Source organism: Onychostoma macrolepis, chromosome 19, assembly GCF_012432095.1.
Source record: "Onychostoma macrolepis isolate SWU-2019 chromosome 19, ASM1243209v1, whole genome shotgun sequence".
Lineage (NCBI taxonomy): Eukaryota > Metazoa > Chordata > Actinopteri > Cypriniformes > Cyprinidae > Onychostoma > Onychostoma macrolepis.
The window spans coordinates 21,564,444-21,590,343 of NC_081173.1; the positions used below are offsets into that span (position 1 = coordinate 21,564,444).

The 25,900-nt window shown below is 37.9% G+C and overlaps 1 protein-coding gene across 2 annotated transcripts in view; it reads left to right on the plus strand.

Moving 5' to 3' along the window:
- nfatc1 (nuclear factor of activated T cells 1) overlaps positions 1-25,650 on the plus strand; it is a 60,238-nt gene extending 34,588 nt beyond the window's left edge. For both annotated transcript variants that reach the window (XM_058754193.1, XM_058754192.1), the window contains 4 exons: positions 7,262-7,317; positions 10,913-11,045; positions 13,777-14,415; positions 24,005-25,650. In XM_058754193.1, the coding sequence (XP_058610176.1) occupies positions 7,262-7,317; positions 10,913-11,045; positions 13,777-14,415; positions 24,005-24,060 (884 nt within the window). In that variant the 3' untranslated portion in view covers positions 24,061-25,650. The remainder of the gene's footprint in view (positions 1-7,261; positions 7,318-10,912; positions 11,046-13,776; positions 14,416-24,004) is intronic.
- The last annotated feature ends 250 nt before the right edge of the window (positions 25,651-25,900 follow it).

Below are 25,900 nucleotides of genomic sequence, written 5' to 3' on the forward strand. Positions count from 1 at the left end.
ACTAAAACAAAACGAAAATCATGCGGTTTTGCCGTTTTTTTTAACATTTTAAAATAACAGCTGTACAAAAATGATGTCTCTTTATAACAAGCAGGCTTGACATAATTTGTGAATGAAGGAAATTTAGTTTTAAAGTCGCTTGTAATACGTTTTCAAAAAGGAGTGATTCTCTTTTAAAAATCGTCATAAGCATTCCTTGCAAGCCGCAAATGTATGATGCGTATTCAGAATAAATGCACAATAATCAGTCGGCTATGAAAATGAAAAGCAGGTTTATTTCAAACTCCAACTTGTTTAACATATTTAGCATAAAAGAGTGTTTATCTTGTCGCTAATAGCCAAACACGTTTCAATAAACAAAAAGCAAAAAAAAAATAAAAAATTAAATAACCAAGAACTAAAACAATGCAATCTTAGTTACATTGCTTACAGATTTAAAACAATATGACTGTTTACGATGCAAGAGTAATGCTTCTGTCTACAGATTTTTGCCAAAAACAAGCTGGTTAACTTTTTCTGGTTTGAGTAGGCTGCGAAGGGGAGTACTTATGTTGCCGGCTGCGCTAAACACACGCTCTGAAGGGGTGCTAGTTGCGGTAACACACAGGTATTTTTTTGCCAGGTTTGCCATTAAAGGAAAACGGCATCTATTTTCTTTCCACCAGTCCAGTGGCTTGTCATCACCATCAATTACTTCCTCTTGTAAGTAAGACGTGATTTCAACCTTTGAGCAAAGTCTGCAAACTGCCTGCGTGACATCAGTGGGGTCACCTTTTTCATCTGGTGTAAACCCGAAATATTGCCAAATAGGCGATGTGGCATTTTTCTTTCCCACCAACTCCATCCTCCTTGTCAGAATGATAGACGGTCCTCATTTCCCATGTGTCATTCCGCGTGATAATTAATAATTACGTTAATATTCAAATAAAAGTGTAAATAAAATAAAAAAAATGTAGACTAATAAGTAAATAAATTATCTTATAAATAAGCAAACAAATACATAAATAAGCAAAAAATTGCCCCTCCCCCCGGTACTATCGTGTATCGGCGATCTTACAGGCTGACGATAGGACGATATGACAATGGGCATTATCGCGCAACCCTAGTGTGAGTTGAAGCTGGTTGGAGCCAAACTCTGGCTGTTTTTCAATATGCATCATCATCAACCTTCAAAGTTCAGTTCCAATTCTCCCGGATGTGATCTTGATATCGAGGATGCATCGAGTGCAGACTTGAGAGAATCGAGCCGTTAGAAATCCCAGAAGACGCTGCGGGCGGCAGGTGTACGGAAGCCTGTAAGCTTTAAACTCGCTCTCGCAAATACTTGACGGCTCTTGAAAGTAAACATTTATCGTTTTGTTTTGCTTAATTTTAATAAAGTGGTAAGACCCGGAGAAAGTCTGCAGTATTTTTATTGGCATATTAAAATGAATCTTAACATAGTCATAGTCAAACATATAATGCTGTAAAATAAAACGATATACAATTATATGAAAATAATATATATATAATAGTATGAAATGTTTTAATAAGTTATGACATTTGTTTGTTATGTTATATTTATTGTTCATTGGCCGCTGCTTATGCTGAGACTATGTGATCAGTTAAGCAAGAACGCAGTACATTTCAGTTCTCATGAAGGGTGCGTTCTGTGTCCTCGCATCCTTCGGAGTTCGTTCTTCCACGGAAGCTTGGCAAGACGAGGAACACGAGAACACAAGTCCGTTCTTTGCATTCTTGGAATTGAGAAACAGCCTCTACAGAGCTGTGGCCCTCCGGGAATTGAGTTTGAGACCTCTGCTTTAAATGCATCAAACCCCAGTATTGGTTAAGTCTCAGAGTTGGTACCTGGTAACGTCAGATTGCTTCCAAAATGATCAAAATTGCCACAAAGAATTAAAAATTGCGACAATCATTTTAAATCCACTTGCAAAAACTTGTGTGTGTGTGTGTGTATCTGTATGCAGCTTCATCAAATATGTTTTGAGGTGTGTGCACCAATGCTTCAAAACCACAGCAGTTGGAGGAGTGTTGTCCAGTTTGCAAACAAATTACTCTTACGAATTGATTCTGAGACAGTCACAAAAATGTCTCGAACTCATTTGTGAGTTAGCCGTTTGAATCATTCTCACTGAATTATTTGGAGCCGCTACTGAGTAAAACTCCCTCATTTAACCAAGAGTTATTTTTACTGAAAGAATCAGTGATTTTGAATAAAACGGTTGAAGCAATGATTCAGTGACTCACACAAAGGCAGCTATTTACCATTTACTGGAGTAACAATGTAACTTGCAGAAAAACTCAACAAACTGTTGATTTTAAATTATCTTTTTACTCGTTTCATTCCAAGTTTATGTAATTTAAACCATCATAGCCATAGAACACAACAAAAACAACAGTTTTAAAAGAATTCTGTCATTTTTGTAAAATAGTTATTTGACTGGCTCTCCTTCAATTTAAGTCTAAGGGTTTTTATTATGTTTTGTTTTGTTTTTGCTATTATCTTCTTTTTTTTTTATCATCCACCTGGCAATAATCTAAAGGGTTGTTCAAATCCCTAACCTTCCCTGAGCACCACTAATAATGTTGTAAGTTGCGAGTCGTTTCTATGGGTCTTCTGTGTGAGATGAGTTTGTTCTAGAGAAGCTTCGTGAATGAAAATCTCATGCGGGAGTCCGCCTTTCACACTTCAGAACAATAACCTCCGTGTGAAGGAGCCCTGAGGTTTGGCTTGTCCTCAACAACCCTCGGCAACAATGGCGCACTCTCACAAACAAACCAATCACGGCCACAAGCCTCAGGGAATCCCTGCATTGTCTCCTCATTAAGGAAAAACAAAAAATTATATTAGACATTCATAAACAGACCATCCACAACAATAGCCTGGCATAATTTGGCGTCTTTTATTGTTTTTCATTTAAACGCAATGAAAAGGATATTTTTCGAGCACATTGTAGCATTTTAACGTGGCATAGAGGAGCAGTGCTCCTCGCCCGAAGACTCCACAGCTGCTGTTCATTAGCACGTTCTGGAAAACTGGCTCGCTTGAGCATCTGCAATTAGGGTCATCCCAGCCTGAGCTCCCCTTTCTCTCTCGTGCCATACGCTGATCCCTTTTGCCCAGAGGAGGAGGGGGAGTCGCTCTCTGCTGTAGCTCGGGGAGGACAAGGGAGTCTATTCACAACGCTGTGGCGAGCAGGTCTGCATTGCCGCATCTGTGTGTGTTTACAGTACAACAGTCTGATGGAGGCTTTTGGACGCGCACTACCACCACCACCCAGCTCCCTGACTGCCTACTACCCCGACCGCTCGGGGCACTAAGATTTCTTTCTTTGTGGCCCACCCTAATCAACAACACAACAGGGCTTTTGATTCTGAAGTGGGCTTAGGGGGAGTTTGGCAAGTACAAGCTGATCCAGAAACAGTTTTCGTTTTTGAGTGGTATTTGCAGAGACAAGCATCACTAGCTATCAGTAATAGTAAGTACCTAATTCTTAAAGGAATAATTTACCCAAAACTCTTCTCAAAATTCTTTGCACGCTAATATGTCGTTCCAAATCTATATGACTTTCTTCTGTATAGAACACAAAAGATGCTATTTTGAAAAGTCTCAGTGGTTTTTTTTTTTTTGGTTTTTTTTCGTCCATACAGTGAAAGTCAATGGGGTCCAGTGTTGTTTTGGACTCTGCATGATGTTTATCATAACATTGACACATTCATAACATTGACAAGTCATACAAGTTTGGAACGACCTGAATTTTTGGGTGAACTGTCCCATTTGGTATTAAAAGGATAGTTCACCTAAAAATGAAAACCATTATCATTTACTCACTTTCAAGTTGTTACAAACCCATATGAGTGTTGACATCCATAGTATTTTTTTGTTCCATACTGTGGAAGTCAATGGCTACCGGCAACTGTTCGATTACCAACATTCTTCAAAATATCTTCTTTTATTTTCATCAGAAGAAAGACACTCATAGAAGTTTGAAAAAACTTGAGAGTGAGTAAATGATGACAGAATTAAATTTTTGGGTGAATTGTCCCTTTAGACTTTGATGTGTAAATTATTGCGGAACCGGTGGCTTTCTAAACGATCAGAATTTTTTTCACCAAAGTTTGTGATCAAAAGCCATATTTAAGGACCAGAATATCATAGCGATGTGGGGTGGGCATTTTTGAGTTGAACCAGTAAGCAACGACATAGAAACGTCATATAAAACACTCTGAATCAGCAATTGCATTATAAGACACTGGCAAGCACCCATCAGCAGCAGTTTTTTATACATGTAACCACATGTAAAAATCTAGTTAGTTTGGTATGTGATTTATATGTCAGGTTGACCTTGGAAAAATAGCTCAGAATATTAATTGGTAATGGACTTGTTTACTTCTCTCTGAGCAAGTATTCTGATATGATGTGGTTAGTGGCTGAGTCTTAGGCAAGAGGATTTTTTGAGCACCTTGTCAAGATGAAGTACATCATGTCCTCATCAGTTCTCCGGGTCGGAGAGCAGGCAGGTATTCCACTCACATGGCTCAGTCTGAGCAGAGAAGAGGGCTCTTATGACCACAGGCTCCACAGTCCTGCACTAGCACTTAAGGACATCCCACAGGAGGGAAGGCTCGGGGAAAAGGTTTAACCTTTGCAGAGATGAGGAGAGCGAGAGAAAGGCTGGGGAAGAGAGTAACTGAAGATTGTGAAAGAGATAATGTTATTCACAAAGAATTAGAGCTGCAGTGACTAATCAGTTATAATGGATTCATTTTTAAAAATTAAAACTTGTATTTTTTTCACTGAGCTTGTTTCAGCTCATTCTGGGATTGTGTTCTCTGCGAAGGCCATGTCATGCTGCCTTATCAGTTGGATTGGATTAAAATGGATTCATCAGTTGAATACAGTATTTCATCAGTTAATAAGGCATTCCCAACAATGTGCAAATTGACGTTTATATAATTTAGGCTATATATTGTATGCCAACAATGGTTGAAAAGCAGCATAATCATTTGTGTAACTCTATAAAATGTATTAAAAATTGAAAAAAAGAAGAAAATTGATCAAATCTTGCACCCTTACAAAATACTGCGCTTGAGAGGAAAGTTTACCACATGTCACCCCCATCTAGAATTTGTATCAGGGTAAAACAGTATCACTGATGGAGACAGTCATTTGGTCAATTTAACTTTCTCTCTTCTGTTTATTTGAACTTTTATTTACTGATATATTCTCATTTTGATATTTATACTAAATCGAAAAGTCTGGGGTTGGTAAGATTTTAATTGGACTCTGCGTACTTCGTGGAACTGATCTGAAAAAGAGCAGGAACAAAAGAGAGAGAAGGAGACAGTGGGAATGGAGGTTCCCTCTAGCATCACATTACCTTCCAGCAGTAATGACAGACCGTTCCACCACATCACAGACCGCAGCGCGACTAGCCAGGGATGCCCTCACTGTCTGCCCACGAAATCTAGACCCCACTGTCTAAGCTTTCCTTTTAAAATGCAATCAAAATAGTCTCAGCATTCCATCTTTAAAGTCTGAATAATATGTCTGGAATAGTTTGAGAAGCTCTAATGGAAAATTACCCCCGATGCCAGATTCATCGCAATCAGATGTTACTCCACTATTGTTAGCACGCCTCTAAATCTGATGCTATTCTGATCTATTCGCCGCATATGCTGTTGAGTAACTTTATAAGAACTTGACAAGTCATTTGTCTTGAAATTTGACCAGCAATTTGTCTGACTTGAAGCTTGGGACCTCATATAAATATTTCAAAGAGGTGAGAACAATACATTTGATCTTTCTCCGTGGTATAAATAAAGCACTCAATGTCTAGGAATACAGTCTTCAGGGTCCACTGGAGCATATTTGTCATAGAAAATGATCATGGAAAACCAATACAGTCTTTTCCACCGCATTCTGTTTAAACCCAGGAGCATCATCAGTGTGAAATGTATGATAGCAATATGCAATTATGTAAAATTATGACGGCAGACGAGCCAATGGAAAGTTTAAAAAGATGCGTTGTCTATTGTTTTAAATAAAATGAAAAGAATTTCCTTTCTTCTGCTTGCTTGCTTTCTTTTCTTCTATTCTGTCTTCGACACAATGATGCTTTATATTTTCATGTGTGTGTCTGTGGTTTGCCCTAGCGGGTCTCTGCTGTGACCAAACTACCCTGCGGTTTTCTCCTGCCTTTACGGCCTGAGTAAAAACTTCTTTTCAGTGATGTCTTAACTAAAAATAGCAAATGAAACCTTAATATGTCTTTTGTTCCCGAACGTTTGTGTGGGAAAGCCTGTTTGCGCTGAGAAACCGGAGGCTGAAAATAGTTAAATAAAACTTTTTATAATAAGGAGAAAATAAGCCAGAGATTGGCAATCGAGAGAAAGGACAGATGAGAGTCTGTGACGCGTAAGCACGCCGCACGCTCTTTAGCCAAACAGCCGCTGCTCATTATCTGAAGCAGAGTTTACCAGGCCTTTTATTGGACCCTTCAGACACTATTTGTCATGAGTTGCGAGATTCCACAAGGGGCTGATGTAAGCGGCTGGTCCCCCTATAGCAAAAGCACGTCACACGCACACACTTCTTGGCTCTGGTAAGATCATTAGGATTGCATCAGCCCCCCATCTGCCCAAGCGGGTCAGAGGCAGACAGGACATGATGTAATCCTGAGGCTGACTGCAGTGTAGCGATAGCTCTAGAAAGACTTTTGGGATCTCTGCCTTTTTAATGTTAGACTTAGGGTGTCTGCGGCAGCGGGTCTCTACTGGTTTTCAGATTTTTGCTTCAGGGCCCAGATTTTACATTGGATGTCGAGTGGTGACTCAACACACTACCAAAAAGTAAATTATTATTATATTATACTATATTATATTATATATTATAATTTTTTATTAATATGAAAAAAAATTACATAAGCACAACAAATTAAAAAATATTACGACAGGCTTAATAGGAAAACTTTGGGGCCATATTACATATTTTTGCACAAAAAATTCATAAAAACAACAAAATACATCTATTTATCTGTGCTAACTATGCATAGTTATATGGTTCATTATTTTTGATTTATACTCATAATCATTGTTGCTTTGTTCATCATTGTATGATAAAATATAGATTTTTTTTTTTAAATATAAAAAATTCTGTTGAATTTAGAATTGAAGCTCTCTGGTATATCCCTTTGCATATGTGAGGTGAATCTTAATGATATGCTATAAATTTGTGTTCTTTTTTATTTATTATTTGCAGATGGCCATCACATATGGGAAATGGAGGCCAAAGTCAACAGAGAATCATCCAAATCTGTAAGTCTGCCATTTTTCACCTTTTTTTACGATTAAAAAGGAAGCAAGATGAAATTCTGAGAATTGCATTAATTAAATAATACAAAAATATGCATAAATATACAAGAAAAAGTATATTTTTTGTTGTGTTTAAGGCAAACAGGTTGTTTTTTGTGTCTAAAGCGGATATAATGTACGTGTTGAGCCCTACTCTCTGCTCTCGGGAGGAAACACACTCACACATACACACACACACATGCACACGCAAACCTGCTCCTTGTTTTCTCTATGGAAGATTCTTTCTGTGAGAGCTCAGGGACCACAGTTTAGACTCTGGGATTAGACAGTGTTTGTGTGTGAAGCACTGCACCTGCTCCCCACACCACACACACTTGTTAGGTAGCACATGTCTGTCTGTAGAGCTCAGACTGTTGGAAGAGACCCATTCTAAAGGTCTTAACCGTCAGTATTGTCCAGCTAAGAAACATAGACTTAAGTTAAATAAAGTTCTGAAATGTGATAGAATGTTTTAATCAAAGGCAAAAGCACCAGCTATTTACCATTTCATTTGTAGATTCTCGTAAAGCGAATGTATAATTGCGTAGTGACTCTTTAATTGCTTCTCGGCAGAACTTTCAAATGCGAGTTTGGGTCCCGCTATCAGAAAATGAGCTAGCTAAAATTCCTTCAAATTTACGGCAGAATTTTATTAGCTTCTGTCTGAGCTCATGTGTTCATGATAAAATGAAGAGAGCTCTATGGCTGTCACATATTTTTTTTAGGATGAATTAATGTTTGTTTCTTCCGTGCATGAGCCAAAAGCTCCCTGAAAGCTAGCCTTTGTCTGGTGTCTCTTGGTTCATAACTTTATGAGAGCCTCCACGCCTGGTTTCAATGCTCAGCAAGTGAATGGAGACCATCTGTTTGAATGGAGCATTAATGTGTTAGACAGTTTTTTACAAGGACGCCTTTGATTTCTGCCCCTCCCTGCCCTGCTGTGTGTGTATATGTATATTTATTTAATGTGAACCATTTTCTCACACAGTCTAAACCATATGGCTCTTTTAGTTTGGTAAGCTGGCTTGTGTCAGTGGCCTTTTGGACGTTTTGGAAGGGATATGTTTGTCTTTTCACAATCGGCACATTCATGTGCAAATCCAGAAGATAAAGCTTGATCTTCTTTAAAGTCACATTACTTATTCATATAAACACCAACATTTGAAATGTGTTGCTAGAATGTGGTGTCTGTATGCAGATGCAGAGCTTGACTATTCGGTCGGTGGTGATTAGGTGCAAGCTCTTAAAAATCATAAAGGAAAATGGCCTTTTTAAATTATTTTTCTTTTGTTTCCGATCTCCTAAATAACACTGTATATTCAGCGTGATCAAATATACAGTAAAATGGTAATATTGTGAAATGTAATTATTACAGTTTAAAATAAGTTTTCTTTTTTATTGTATATTAAAATCCAGTCTTCAGTGTTGCATGGTCCTCCAGAATTCATTCTAATATGCTGATTGGCTGCTCAAGAAACATTTCTTATTATTACCAATGTTGAAAACAGTTATGCTGTTTAATATTTTTGTGGAAACAGTAATATTTTATTCAGGATCCTTTAATGAATAGAAAGTTCAAAAGAACAGTCACTTTTTCAATGCATCCTTGTTGAATAAAAGTGTTAATTTCTTAAAAAAAAAGAAGTCTTACTGAGCTCAAACTTTTATATAGTAAAATACATGTGCATTAACTGAACCAGCATGATTTAAGATAAAGAAATCACTTTAAGATTTTATTACTGTTTTGTAACATGAAATGTCATCTTTGTCACAGCTTTGGAGATTTCAGTCGTTCTCAAGTGAAGTAGATAAGAACTGTAGGCCAATTACCAAAATAGCTTCTTTTGGGCGTAACCAAGATGAGGCCGCCAAATGACCTGAATCGCCTTATTTTTTTCATTGAATATGCTGTTCCACTCAGAAGCACATCACATTACAAAAGTAAAATGAGTTGTGAAAGATAGTTCATGTTGGACTTTTAGGTACATGGGTGTGTCGTTGCCATTTTTACACATTCTTTTAAGGTAAATCTGAATTTTGTTGGAGTTTGCTGTGGGCCAAGGGTCCTGAGCACAGCTGCGGATCAGACTAATGGATGAAATTCTCTCTACCACATTGTGCTTGGTCTGGCTTTGCTCTGCGGCTAAGACGATGTGCTAATATAAATAGTCGGGAGCTCACCTGCACATGGTTCTAAAACCTGCAAGAAGACTGATGACTTCCTCTCTGGCTACTGTACAGCACCTCCATCAATCTCCTCTCAGCCACACAGGGTTCATCTCAGGGTGGAGGAAAAGAAATTGGGGGGAGATAGACAGTTTGACACTCCCAGCACCTTTCTCATACTGTAGTTATAATCGCAGACGGCTCAGCGGTCAAAAGTTCAGTGGTGTCTGGAGACAGAGAGGGGAGAAGCGCAGGGGAAATAAACTGTCTGGACGGAGTCCCCGGACACTCTCTCATTCAGGGTGAGAAGCGCAAAAATAACACTGTCTGCTGCATGCAGTTTGGTTTGTCTGAACCTCATCTGCCCCGAGCTCACAAAGCCACAGTCGTTGGATGCGTGTGCGGCTGTTGGATGGAGCGCATGGTGTGAGGTTGAATAACGGAGACAGTGTTGTTAAGGATTTTGGTATCTAGAAACTGTTTTCATTAAAATGACTGATTAAATTTTTCCAACTGATTGTGTTAAAAATTTGTTCTATTTTCCACACTTAATATCCAGGACTACTAGAAGTGACCCACACAATGGCTCTGAGGTGTTATAAAAACATTGTTCTGTTTGTTTGAGCATCCTGACCAGCCCAGCACAGCAACATTTGTACATTTTGGCCGTTTGTCCCTTAATGAAGTTTGAAGGTTTTTTCCCGCCTTATTCCTGTCACCTAATGGCTTTTGGGTTCCTTGCGTAGTTGGGTTTCAAAAGACATTTAATATTACCTAATTTTATCAGTTTGACAGCAGTAGTACTGCTGGATGAGAACATGAACTGAATTGAGATGAATAATGGCACTATATTGTCTAGGTGCTTGATAGCACCAAATTTGTTCATAATTGACAAATTTTGCAACGTTGAAACTGATATTGAACTGAGTTGAATCAACACTGAACTGACTTGAGTTGAATAATGTCACTAATGTCTTCAGTTCAGCTGCTTATCACTGATTTATCTTGTTTCATAATTGATCAACTTTACACAGTTATTGAACTGAACTGAAAATGACACTATTGTCTTTGGTAGAGCTACTTTACAGTTTAATCGAATTTGTTCATAATTGTCAAATTTTTACAATATCGACACTGTTATTGAACTGAATTGAATCAACATTGAACTCGCTCGCTGAATAATGACAACTGTCTTCAGTTGAGCTGAATTGAACTTGTTTCATAATTGATGAACTTTACACAGTTATTGAACTGAATCAACTGACTAGAGCTAATTAATGACGCTATTTATTTTTATTTTATTTTATTTTTTTGTTAGAGCTATATAAATAAAGGTGGCTTGACTTGACATTGGCTCACCCGATTCAATTTCAGCTCATATTTTGAATTTCAGGTGGCTTTGCTTGTGGATGTCCCACCATACCGGAACCAAAGAATATCCAACCCAGTTCAAGTGAATTTCTATGTGTGCAATGGCAAACGGAAGAGAAGCCAGTACCAGCGTTTCACATACCTGTCCACAAACGGTAAAAAAAATCACCTCCTTCTGCTTTAATTCATACACACTTCTTTATTTCTAATCTGTGACTGAATTAATTCAGAAGAAATTCTGAAGCCTTTTTTAGTGGATGGAATTGTGGCTAGTTTTTTTCTTTGTTAAAATCATTTCCATAAAATTTGTTCTTTTCCATACCTGCTCCGGGAGCAGTGGAAGGGCAGTGACAGGGTGGGGTCCAGTATGTGAATGCTATTATTCAAATCCAGACTGGTTGCCAGGTGAAATTAAAAAAAAATGACTTGACATCTGAAAAGACCTAACCACTGCTAATTCCCTCAGGCCCAGTGTGCGTAACCAGTGGGTGGTTCAAAGGCTTGAGTCAGACCCAGCTTGTCCCAACCCTGTCTCCTGAAGTGTGGGCACTGCAACTGCAGGCTGTCCCACTCACACTGCAGTACTGTCTTTTTTTAGACTGGATGTTCTAAAGATTATGCATTGTATCTGTCCAGCATATTTTATGAATAATTGTCTTTTATGCCAGAGGTCTTTAGGCCAAAGCAAAGGACCCCTAAAATAATAAAAAAATGTAATTAATTTTTTTTAATGCATCTGTTAGTGGATCTTACTTTTTTAATTATTATTGTTGTGCAGAATTAAATACATGTACATCAAATTATACTTGTACGTTATACATTTAATGTGGGTGGAACAATTAAACATTAGCTCCTTTTATAGGGCAGTCGTAAGGTCATTGCCAAGGACCCCTAAAATATATATTTTAATTTTTATTGTTTTTCTAAATAACTAATATTTTAATTATTAATTAAAGTAAATAATAAATTTAAAAAATTAAATTGATAATTATTGATTTAAAATTAAAAATTATTATTATTATTTAAATGAACTGGAATTGCATCTTTTTAATAACCATTAATGATGTGCGGAGTCATATGTATATTGTAAATTTTAATTAATGTACTTAAAATGTGTAATGTGCAAATTTTTTTTTTTTTTTTTTTTACAAAAAATGTTAATTGGCAGATCCCTTGCAGATCTGTTGTAGACACCTGTTTATATTTATATATATATATATATATATATATATATATATATATATATATAATATTAGTCTTAAATTACATTTTAAGATAACACTGTTTATTATGAATCATGATGAGGTCTGTTTATTTGATTTCATATACACAGAATAATATCTGGGTTCTGATGAGTGTAATGAGTCTATAAGCTTCCGTTCCATGGTTGGTGTTAAAAATCTGAATCATCTGGCTTTTGAGGTTAAACATGAGGCGGAGTGACAGATATCTGCATGCCTCTATACTCATGTGCTAGAAGCCTCATTTCCCCTTTCTGGGCTTAAAATAGGTGTCTAGGCTCTATTTTAAACTTGTGGTTGGTCTGGGCGGCACAGAGAGTTCCCCTTTTTCTCTGTATTGCTGACAGAATGCAAAATAAAACTTTAGGGTTTCTGAGGAGGCATGTTGGTGTGAGGGATGTCTCATCGCCAAAGAAAAATAAACTGCTGCTGACAGTCTGTTGAGAAATGCAGCCAGAAGTTAAAAGGTGAAAAAATGTAATATCATGAGGATGAAGAGTTTGTCAACAACAGATGAATTCTTCCCAGTAGCTCAACATCTGTTCACCAGAATCATATACACCAAGAAACAACAGTGAGGTAGTTTTTAGTTGTAGACAAGTAGTCATGTCATTATCGATCTTTTCAATGCCTTCAATAATTGGATGATGAAAACAGAAGTACATTAATGACCTTTTGAAATTGCTTTAGAAAGGTTTTCTTTTCTGCAATGGTGTATTTTCCTGTAGAAACAGGAAGTTAATATATATATAAAAAGTAGCCAATAGGCTTATATTTACGTCACAGCCGTGATTTGCAATTTGCTAGTCAGTTACAAATTGTATTAAGGGGAAGGACATTCTCATTCTAGAACATCTGATTGGACAAAAATGTATTGTCAATATTTCGGGGTTTGACTTGTTAAAAGTTACTTTTGTATTTGCTAGAGTATATCATATATATGACCTCAAAACTAAAAGGCATGAACTAAAAGCCACAATACTATTTTTCTTTTTTTTTTCTATTCACAGTCTCTTTTGCTACTGTGTATGTCAAAAATGGGCAGCCTTACTGTTAGTTTGAACTCCATGCACTCAATACTGTATGTACGATCTGCTGATCTGTTTCTAATCTAGTCTCAGTCCAGTTCTTAGCTCAGTTGCAATTTGGCTCATTTAAACCTGAGATCCTATCTTAAAATGACACTCTGAATCTTCTACTCAGAGAAAAATGCTGAACTTTTTCTTCTTGATGAGAAGGGTTTTTTTGGGGTGTATTTGGTAGAGCTATGGATGTGAAGCTACTGTAGCAGTAAAATATTTCATAATGCACGCTTATATGGTATTAGCACTGGGGGCAGATCCAAAAAAAATAGCCCTTTTATTTTCGAAAGCAGCTGGAAGGCTCTTGTGGTGATGATTCATCCCTTTTTTCCCTCTTTCTTTAAATATTTTCAGTTGGGCGGGAGCGCGTAGCCTCAGACACATAGTCTCATTGATGAGAATGTTTGTTTCACTGTGGGTATCCTAGCCACAAACCCACTCACTCGCGCTAGCTCGCATAAAGTCACATGAACCCGGAACGTGTGTTTATTCGTTTTTCTCCTTTCCCCGGTTTTCTTCATCTGATCTTTCTCTTTGCTCTCTTTTGCCCTTCGCCTCCCCAGTTCCAACCATAAAAACAGAGCCGCACGACGACTACGACCTCCCCCAGGTATGTGCGCCGCTCCATCCCGTCGGGTTGGCGCTGCATCCGAAGCCCTACTATAGCCCCCCAGCGATGACCCCCATGATGCCCTCAGAACTAAGGCCTTGTGTCACGGGCTCCTTCGCATCCAGCCCTCAGAGACTGGTGGCAAAACCCACCTCCCTGTCCTGCTCGTCCTCCCCCAGCACCAGCCCCAAACTACAGGATCTTTCCCCACCTCACCTCTCCTCTAAGTGCCTATCAGCAGGATCGAACCTAGGCCCCCAGTCTCCAACGGTCCCACACGTCTCCACCATCCAACCCACACCCGGACGCTACCCGCAATCCATCCTCTACCCAACAGGAAGCGCCGCATCCTCTCCAGGGTCCCATCCTTCCACCCCAAACTCCGCACCAGAACTCCCCTTCACTCCCAGCCACAGTCTGACCCAATCACAGGCCACCAGCGAGGCCTCTGCATTAGCAGCTCAGATAACCAAAGGACCGGTGAGGAGTGGGTCCTCCCCCCTCCTACAGGAGGAGGGAGACGCCCCCGCCATGCTGGCTGTCAGCATCAAGCAGGAACCACAGGAACTGGATCAAATGTACCTAGATGATGGTAAGTGACAGCGCAATATTCCAGCGAAATTTAGTGACCGTGTGCATCGTAGTCTGGTGATGTAATGCCCAACAGATGTTTCTAATTGCTTGATGTTTTTGCCTGAGTGCTCCCTCACAAAATTAAGATCCAACGCAGCGCTAACCGTACCGCCACAACGACAGCGGCCCTGTTCCATGATGTTTAATATATTGAGAACGCAAGTTAAATTAACTGGAAAGTTAATGAATGACTTCATCGGTTTGCCTTCAACTTTTGCGTTAAATTTTAAGCATCTGTGGAAGAAATGTTCAACAGATGGAAGAGTTTTAATATCAGATCTGTCTATTAAATCATAAAAGCTAATAGATAATGGTTTTCTAGTTGTAGCCAGATCTTTGACTAAATGGCAAAAAGTCCACATCGTAGCTTATTCTGGCCCAGAGCTATTTGAATGACATAAAGCAACCAATTACAGTTTGTCAGTTTTCATTTGGAGTGAATTATCCGCATCAGACAAAATTCAAACAAATATAGAGAACAAATATGCTACCGTTCAAAAGTTTGGGGGTGGTAAGAATTCAAAATAACTTTACTATTTTAATATATATTTAAAATGTAGTTTATTCCGTGTATACAGAGTTTAAAAAAAAATCTTTATTTTTTTATTATCTGAATTTTTATCTCTATAGCCATGACCTTATAAAGACTTTTTACATTTAAATCCTACTTTTGAGTACCTTGAACCATTATTTTTGAATTAAATTGAATATCCCTTATCCAAAGTGCACCAGTAAGTTCAACAGGATACCCAAGTAGCACCCTTTGCATACTTACTTAACCTGGCAAACTTTGGCAAATCCAGTGAATATTTTAACCTTGTAAACACAACTTTCTTTTTCCAGGCCTACTCAGATTAGAACTTGTCAAATTGAGAAAGCACTGTCCAGTTTTGTATGTAATATGCATCAGGCGATCCCTGGCTGGTTTGTGGGTGTACTGACACTGAGACTAATGGCTCTCTAGTGTATTCGCAGAGACCTAAACCTTATTGGTAATGAAAAGATCTGCTAAAACATCACATGGTGCTTCAAGCCCAACAGGAGGTCACTTTTCAACAATGTCATTAAGTTTGTATCAGGGGAATACACAAATAGTCTGGACACCATTCAGCCTGCAGCTTTTCAACACTATCGAACATATGATGGGCATTTGTTTCTACAGCCCTAAGAACACTTTTGAGTACGTAAAACTCTTATATGCTAATTTCATGAGGGAAATTGTCTTGAATCATTCTGCTAGCAATCTAAGATCCTTTCTTGGAGTTTAAAGAAGATGTCAGATAGCGGATTACAGATGCCATAGTGGTTTCCTTAAGTTCCAGACGAGGCTTAAGTCTTCATACATTTGAGCGGTGGAAATATAGTCCATACCGCTCAAACTAAACGGAAACATGGACAAGTAGTTATGCATGGAGTGAGAGCGGGATTTTTTATGGGTTTGCTTGTCAAAATTATTACCTGTCATTTCTCCCCTGGCAAAATATAACACGTTTTACCAAGCGCTAACACGGCTTCCCGTGTCATTATAAATTCAGATTGCATTTCTTGTAGATTGCAGCTATGATGGACTCTGTCAGGTGTGGCATTCGCTGAGCTTGTCAACCACTCTCATTAATTTGATTTGAAACAGAGCCACTTTTCTACAGGCACAAAACCATTGTCCGTCATGCACGGCTGTCAGCGTATCTAGTATTCAGGTTTTCTGATGCTTTAGCTGTCTTATTATCATTTGAAGATGTTCTTGTAATATGCTTGAATAAGCTTGTCGGGTGTGATGAAGGTACTTTCAAACTTCACCACCAACCGCTTAACCAATACTTCAGTCTTCATTTACTGCTCACTGTTTCCTCTGATACGCTCCTTCTGTTGTTTTCCTTTGCTTCTTGAGGAGGGGTTACAAACCCTTTTACTCATGGAAACTCTTACAAAAGCTGGCTGAGAGCCTGGCTCCTGGCCTTCACCAGCCGTAAGCTTTGAGGGGCCTCACTGCAATAAAGCACACTGACTTGGCCGCTGCCGACGCAAGCCTGTGGCTTGAGCGCTGCCAGGAAGCGCGATCCAGCTCGGCCCGAGCCAAAGCAGTAGATCCTGCAGTAAAGGAGGGGGTCACTACGGGAAACGCTCCACACCACGTGACCCAAGAGCTGGGTTCCCCATAAGAAACCACAACAAACTTTCCAATTTAGCCTGTGGGGCTGTTAAGAAATGCATGTAGGAGTGGAGAGCAGTTTGAACATTCACTGCATTGAGCAAGTACAGGACTTGTGAAATATATTTATGCAACATGGTGAATTTAGTATACACTGTTCATTTGACTATAAATAGTGGGAATGTTATTAAAACTGAAAAGCACTGTTTATGAAATATTAAGATGTTTTTCATGCTGTTCCAAACATGAATGACTTTATTCTATTTGTGGAGCCAATAGGACCCAAATGACTTTCAATGTATGGATCAAAATAAAACTCACAAAAGTAAATGATGACAGTATTTTGGGTGAACTAACTATCCCTTTAAAAAATCTAATTTGTTGGGTGCTTACGTAAGTGTTTGAGTAGACAAGATTGGCTAGACGTTGTTAGTCACCTCCAAGTTGTGACTAACAGCATCGTAATTTTGTTAATATTGAAGAAAAGGCCAACAACATCTTGTGGTCTGGTACTTGGTCAAGCTAACGTAGTTTTTGAGGAAGATATACCCTTGTGACTCAATTATGTTGCTGGTCATTGCGTAGATGAAAAATCCCAGTGTGATTGTGATCCTGACACAGGGTCTGTTTTTCTTGTCTTCTGCTGATTAAAACAATTAGGACTTCTGGGAGTTTTGGCGCTTGCGGACCCCTTAATGAGCCTAACAGTGCTGGTCGGATAATTGTTCGGTAGTTCCTTGTTCCCCCATTGTTTCCTGAAGGTAGAGAGCGGGCCAGGTCTCCGGTCTCTATCACACGGATCCAGCTGCCGCTTATCCTGGTCCAGCAGGAAGCAGGTTCTTGGGTTACCTCACATCCACATATTCACTTCCCAGTCAGAGTCACAACAGCAATCCCAGAGATACTAGACCTTTATATCAAAGTTCAAGAGGTACATTTGTCAAAATAAATGGTGTATATATACATATATATATATATATATATATATATATACAAAACATTCTAAAACATATTTATTTGTTAATGAACTAATGGCCTTAATTTCTTAATTTAGTCGGAAAAATATGTAAAATGTTCAGCTGGTTACTAAAATGGTCATTGGCTGTAATCATAAAGCATTCTGGGCTTTTTATTTAAATGTGGGAATCATTGAATGGAATGGAACATGGAATCGACTCCGGATGGCTCATGCCATGTTTTCCTAAGTAGGTCTGAGCGGAATTTTTTGGTTCAGACATTTACCTTTATGTACTTGGCACATGCTTTTATCCCAAGTTACTTACGTTGAATTCAAGTGAAAAATGCTATATACATTTTATCAAATAGTGTTATTTCAGCTTTATTTACATACAGAATTGTTATTTTTATAAGCTTTTTTATACTTTTTTATAATGAGTTTTCATTTTAATTTTAGTTATATTTTTAATCGTTTTGTTGTGTCCTATTATCCTTTGTATATTTTACATTACTGTTTAGGATTCATTTATTTTATTTAGTTTTTTATGCCCAGTTACTAATTTTAGTACTTCAGCTTGCACGTATTTCAGTTGCAAAACCAACATTTCTCATTTTCATTTAGTTTTAAGCTTTACATCTAATATTTATATTTTATTCTGTTTCAGTTTTATTTCATTTAACAAAAATGTTTTTTGATCGTTTTAGTTAACAATAATAACCCTGGTTCATGCATTCCCTGGGAACTGAACCCATAGTCTTGGCTTCGCTAGCAGCATGCTCAATTGTTGGAGATGCTATTGTTTTTAATGTGCTAAATGGTGTAGCGTTTTTGATGTGTTATTGAATTGAAAATGGCATCTAACATTCAGATATCTTTTTCCAAGCAGAGGGCTAATAAAAACTTAACTGGCTAATGCATTGAATCATTAACACCATCTCTGCCACACTCTATAAACTCTGTCCATGCATCATCTTCGCTCTGAATCATTTATCACGTGCTGAAATACCTTTTGAGTCATGCTTAGCTTATCGGGTTATGAAGGGTAAGTCTTGACTATTCTTTGGTGCCAATTCAAACAGCACCAGGCTGTAGTTAAAAACGCTTGTTAGTTTGATATGAAGCCTTAAGCAGTGTCTCATGTTTCAGCTATTATTGTGTATCCAGTCACTTATCACTTGTTGAAGCCCTTTCATTAGACTCCTCATTCGAAATGTGGCAGCAAATTGAGATGTATCCTATGGCAACTGCCAACAGTTTTCTTTTCAAGCCAACAGTCTACAAAAGCAGCATCGCAGTGCATGAGTCATTAACTGCTATCCTTAGCCAAAACCCCAAACCAAAATTGTTGACCAACAGAGACTTGAAAACAATCAAAGTTTCCTTGGTCTTTTCAAAATGTTAGTGCATGTGTCAACACCTACTGAGGCCGTCTTTATTTACCATGAGCACTCTGTACAAGACGAAACCTCTTCAAATGTAAGTTGTCATCTTGGCTTAAAATAACAGAGTGCCTAGAGTCTCTCTGCTCAACACAAATATCTTGATTGCTTTGGATATGTTCATGTTTCTTTTTGAACTCTTTCTTTGTGGGATGCTCTCTTAAGCTTAAGCTCGAGTTCACAAGAAAGCTGTGTGTCCTGTTATTCACGCCAAGGAGGCACACAGTTCAAATGGATTTGGATGATCAGGTCAGTGTAAGGTGAAACCTCAAGGGAACTGTGAACATAGTCAGAGTTATGCTGCTTGCAATGAATCTGGTTCAGTTCAAACACGTGGCAAATGCTGAAAGTGTTAGTAGATGCAAGGGAATTTAGACCAAGACACAATAGGTCATAGTTAACCAGCTCTCACATAGTTGTATTACCAGTAATATAATCACAGAACAACATATTATCTGTTTACTTTTATCCTAAGTTCTGATTGGCTGAATATCGTCCCACCGTTTGTATCACTCCACTTGTCTGTGTTTGTTCCAGACAAACTGTCAGGCTGCATCAGCGGTAGGGATTCACTCATTCAAACAGAAAGAGTCACTGAAGAATCACTGAATCATTTATTCAACTGAATCATCCAAAACCCTGATTCGTTTACACTGACACAGCTGTCTTTATGATTGTTCCAACCTGGTCTCATAAAAATACGTACCTTGCTGCACGTTTTGCCGCAGTTTCAAATAGAAATGTCCACTGAGTGGCGCTAAAACACAGGTTCAATATGTAAACCCTGGCACGTTTTTATTACGTAGATATTGGTACGTATTGCTGTTTTTTTTTATTACGTTGCTTCAGATACATATTGCGGTGGTTCAGAATTCAAATATCCGGAGACTGTCGCTAAAGGTTAATGCTCTATCGTGTTGGAAATATGCCCTACACCAAATCCAACCCTAAACCTACCCGATAGTGTTAAATTGTATTAGCTGATGCAACTGTACCATTTGAACTTCCTTTTACGCAGATTTTAACTGCTTTGTCGAACCGTAGTTACACGGGATTCGAGCCGGTGCTTCTCGTCACCCAAGTCTGGATGTTTGCGATGCTAACGTTCAAAAGCATCAGTTTTCAAATCTCCCAGCATATTAATATTGTTTTGAAGTCATAGCATGATATTCTTCAAGTAATTGTGCGAAAATTACGCTTTATTAATCACAACTCTGTAAATTTGTGTGAAAGTGTTCATTTGGAAACTGCAGTGATATGTACTTATTGGAACGTATTTCATGCCACGCTAAAAAGTGCACCCAGGTACGTAAATGCCATGAGGCCAGGTAGGATTGTTCTCTTGTTTATTCATTTAAAAATGCTGATTCATTCAGCACTGAAATATACAGTGCATCTAAAGAGAAGGTTGCTTGATTTTATGCTTATAGAACATGACAGTTACTGTCAAATTTGAGGAATATATACCGTTCAAAGGTTTGGTGTCAGCAATAATTTACATTTTAAAATATAATAATATAGAAAATAGTTATTTTAAAATTTTGTAATATTTCACAATATTACTTTTTACTGTAAAAAAAAATCTTACCAATTAATGATGTTTGTGTGATTTAGTGATTATGTAGTGATTTGTGTTTGAAATTTTATTGTGCATTCAATATTTATTTGGTTTGTAGTGCTTTGGGTTTACATTTTTATTCTTAGATCTTTTTCCACTACAAAGTGTCTGTCCCTTCAGCTCATTCAGTAGTCTTTTAGACTCGAAAAGATGCTTTCTCTAATGTCCAGCTGACCATAAATCATGCGAATAAAATTTTATTGCATGTGCGCAGTCGTGCAGGTATTTCTTCCCAACCTCCTTTGTTTTGACAGTTGGGAACCTAGTGATTCAAGAGACCTGCATTTTAATGTCCAAACTCCCATGGCAGTTGTCAACGCTCGCCAAATTTTTCAAGAAGACGTATTGGCATAATTTACTCCCAGCTGTCAAAGGTCCCTAATTGTTTCAGCATGGAGTGGTGTTTGTGTGGCACGTCCATGTGTGAGTTTCTCCCCATAATTCAACCAATCTTATTGATTCATTTCCTGTTCACATATTAGTGCTACTCAATCAGAACGCTACTGGCAGTAGCGTATCATATGGACTTATGCCCAAGTGAATATGAAATCTTAAGGGATTTTAATATTTGTAAGGCTGTGAAAAATATTCCTCCGACTCGAAGTATATCAGTGGTTCGCGTTCTGGTATTTTGGGGTAAATTTAAGTGCAGTTTTCAATGTTTTGTCAGCTGACTGTTCCCAATTTTTCTTAGGGATGTTGTTGATGGTGTAAGGTGTTTCCGAGTAATAGTTCTTTTAGTCTTTGGAAAATGATCCAGGAGAAAAAGTGAAACCAGGAGCCTGGGAAGAGGCCGTGTCAGGCCGAGGTCAGGTAGGCTGGGTGCGCCGCGCCTCATGAGGAGATGAAAGACAGATTTGGATTCATTGTTTAGAGGGAACGTCAGCATTCCGGACGACTTCTCCGTCCCTTAGGCAGTTTTGCAGTGGGAGCGTGAAGGCCATGGTTCATTTGCAGGGAATTCCTCAGCAGGCTTCCTGGTCTTGGCCGGGAGCGACACTTGAGGGGAGGAAATCCACCGCCTTCAGCCCACATGTGTCTGCTCGAGCTCACTCTCTCTTTTTGTGTCACAGCCTTTAGATTTTTGGGATTTTAAAGCTTACGTGATTTTTTTTTAAAGGTCGTATAAGTACTTGTGAAACAAACTAGTGGTCAACCAAAATGGGTTTTCCAATATATCTTTTGAATTCATCAGTGGATCACAGTTTCCACAAAATATTATGAGCAGAGCAGATTTCAACACTGATAATAAGAAGAAATGTTTCTTGAGCAGCAAATCAGCATATCCGAATGATTTCTGAAGGATCATGTGACACTGAAGACTGGTGCTGAAAATTCAGCTTTGCAATCACAGAAATAAATTACATTATTATTCTAATTGTATTTTTGATCAAATAAATGCAGTCTTGGTGAGCACGAGACGTTTTTCATAAACATAGTGTATTTTCTATACAAAATTCAAATATCTAGAATACAAGATGGCAATAATGCTGATATGTTGTAAATAATTCAATTTAAGAATGGCAAACGAGGCATAAATTACTTTTTCTTTTTTTTAAATGAAAAACACTTTCACAAAAATTAGGCCTGGAAAAAAGGATATGTTCGCTGTTAGATTTTGTAACTGACACAAGACTTTCAGTTCTAATGATCTCAAAATGACCAAAAATATGCCAATTCATTGGCACTAATATAAGCGAACACAGAACCAGTTATTTATGTATAGACTGCCATTAAATTTGCGGTCAAGGAAACTACGACTCTAAAATATTTGATGCCAATCGAAAAATGCAGAATTCTACTTAGAGGATGATATTCCTCACCACAAATGAGAAAAACACACACAGCTTGTCTAATAGTTATCAAATGCTTCCTGCAGGTGCTTACGTCCATGCTAAAGAATTCAAAAGCCAGCTAAAGCGGTCTGTGCTGTGATCGTAAGGGAAGAGGAATGTGCTGTTTTGAAACAGATAGAGCAACCGATACGGTTGCCTATCTACGTCCCTCAGAGGTTTGAGAGCCGTTAGCAAAGAAACGTGAAAGCGAATCACTCTTCTCAGAGCTAAAAGGCTCAAATGTTTTGCAATAAACCGCTGAAGGCTCGAAAACTGAAATACAGACATTTAGGGAAGGGGTAATGTGCTGTGTGTTGGTCATACAATGCTCCCTATGGGACTGAGAGTAAGATAATACGTCTGCCGCTAATATGCTAACATGCTAACTTTAAGAGGCAGCCTCATCCGGTTTCCCCTGCTATCACACAGCAAGTGAGTGCCAGGCTGTTTGTATAGCCTGAAGCCATGCTAAGTCACTTCCCATGCTCGGGCCAAAGAACACAGCTGACAGAAGGAGCCAGGGTCCTAGTGTGTGGGAAAAGGCAATGACAGATAGAGGGCAGGAAGACAGCAGACAGCTGGAGTTGCAGGGACCTCCGTAAGAGGGCATGAGATCTTCTCAGTCTCGGGGAAGCCACTCAGAGAAATTTGATTTACCTTTATTCATGTTAGTTATTTTGACTGTTCAGGGTTGTAGACACTATACATGTGGAATTTTATAATAGGACATTTGAAATTAAATATTTAAATAGAAATTAAATAGAAATGATTAAAATTGACATTACAAACATTTATAATGCTACAAAAGATTTCTATTTCAAATAAATGCTGTTCTTTTCAACTTTTTATTTATGAAAGAAACCTGAAAAAAAAGTATTACCATTTCCACAACTATTTTCAACATTGATATTACTAAGAATCTTTTTCTTGAGCAGCTAATAAGCATAATAGAATGATTTCATGAAGACTGGAATACTGGCTGCTGAAAATTCAGCTTTGCAATTACAGGAATAAATTTGATTTTAAAATATATTAAAATAGAAAACAGGTATTTTAAATTGTAACAATTGTTCATAATATTATTGTTTTTACTGTATTTTTGATCAAATAAATGCAGCCTCGGTGAGCATAAGAGACACGAGATACTTTTTTAAAAACATATGAATGGTAGTGTTTAATCTTATCATTATACATTACTGATACTCTATCCTCCAATTTGATACTGTTAAGTGCTTTGACACAATCTGTATTGTAAAAGCGCTATATAAATAAAGGTGATTTGATTTGATTAGTGTATGTTGATGAGACACCTGTATTCAATGTGTTGCAAAACATCTGTATCTGCAACATAGAACATTTTAGTGCAGGATAAGCAATACATCATCCATATAAATCATCCACATATAATAAATGTCTCAGTGACAACAGTTTAAACATTGTAAAAGTGCATTTAGCAATATTTTCCTGTGGTGATACAATGTCTACTGCAGATGAATTGTTTGTTTTGGGTGTAGCCTAAAAGTAACATGATTTCCACTTGTTTTCACAGTTAACGAAATCATCAGGAACGATCTCTCCAGCATCTCTGTTCATAGCCACGCATAGCAGCCCTCTGAGAAGGTCCCTCTGAGAAGATCACTGCAATCATGAACTCTTCAGCATACCAAATTTCTGACAGAAGATCCGAATCAGCAAGACCTGACTCTGATAACGCCAATTCAACAAACAAACCTTATGCACTCTGAGTTCCACTTCATATGAGGCCATCAGAACTCACTGAACCTTGCTTGTTTTATTTCCACGGGGTGGGGGGGACTGAAAACCAGCCTAAAAGCACAGAAAAAACAAGTGCACTTCATTTCAGAATTTATCAGCACATCCTGCCGAGATGGAGCGTGTGCTGTTGTGGACCAAGTTGTGTCTCTTTTGCTTTCCTATATACTCTCTTGTACTCCATGTAGCTTTTTAAATTATTACCGTAAGTGCAGTTTGACGTCTTTTCTCTGTACACAACCATGTATATTTCTAAAAAGAACATTTGAGTCTGGTCACAAATCAGTAACTTTGCAGGCCAAAAACCAGACGTACAGTTGACGCATGCACAAATCTAAATTATAACCTAAAGGTTTTTTTTTGTTTTTTTTTGCTTTGGATGCATGCATTTGTGAGTGCAGGTGTGCACGTCTGAAAGCTCACTTTTGTCTATTTGTGTTTGTTACATTTCATCATCCAATGGCACAAATACGTGTGGTTAAATGAAGGATCTGTTCCCTATGAAGAAGAAAACATTAATGACTGATTGCCATTGGGGAGACGTTTGTTTGAATATCATTTTGAAGCCTTGACCTGTTTGTAAGCCCGAATGGCCTTATTGATTTGCCTTAAGCTTATGCCAAATTGTTGTTTTGTTCATCATTTGACAGCAGATGTCTGTGCTTATGTCTGAATAGCCATTCCATGTTTATAGCTTTTGTAATATCAGGTATGATATGTACTTGTTAACTGGAATTTTTATGAATAGAATAGAATAGAATAGAATTATTTATTTGGAGTGAGCTGGAATTAATCAAACAAAAGCCATAAGGGAAGTATAGCAATCCTATTCCCTTTACGGTCACATTTGGTAGCAACTTTGTGACCAGAGATTGACTGGACTGGCATTTGTCAACCATCCAATATTATTCTAGCAATTTTTCAAGGCAAGATAATGGTTTCAGATTAGGCTACGCTCTCTCAAACTGCCTTTGAACAGCTGAATATATGTTACACTATAACTGCCTCTATGACCTGATGGTTTACTGCACTGTGCCTTAAAGTGTTTATCAAGCAGGAATACTTTTATATGTATTTGTCCTCTCTAATTATAAATATAATGCATGTTTCTCAGCATATAATGAGATTTTCATACAGGGGTTTTTACTGCCTGTACATTGTATCCTGTCTGTAGGTTGTTAGGTAATGTATGCACTTTAATTTGTATTTTTCTGTACTGGGATCTCAGAAATACCACATATTGTTTTTTGTTGTTTGTTCTTGACAATCAGACCTAACATGATATATTCTTCCGCAAAGTATCAATGACAACAACAGATTGTTTTTCTTGCAAGTATATGTATTCAATTTACCCATGCTACTCACATTTCTACGGTGCATTTACATTTCAGTACCAAAATATGCACAATAAATATGCTTTGTTGGCTCTTTTAGAGGTGTGGTGTTGAATGGCGTAAAAACATGCATACAAATAGATATAAAGTATTTATATTGTAACTAATTCAAAAACTTTTTAAATTACAGTGAACCCTCAATCCACAGTTTGAAAAAAATCGTATATTTTTGACTGCGGTCCATTTAATAATGCATGGTTAGCTGTGCATAAAACGATTTTAATGCACGACGTGCCTCTGCTATGTAACAGTGTCTCTAAACAAGCTGTACTTCAAAA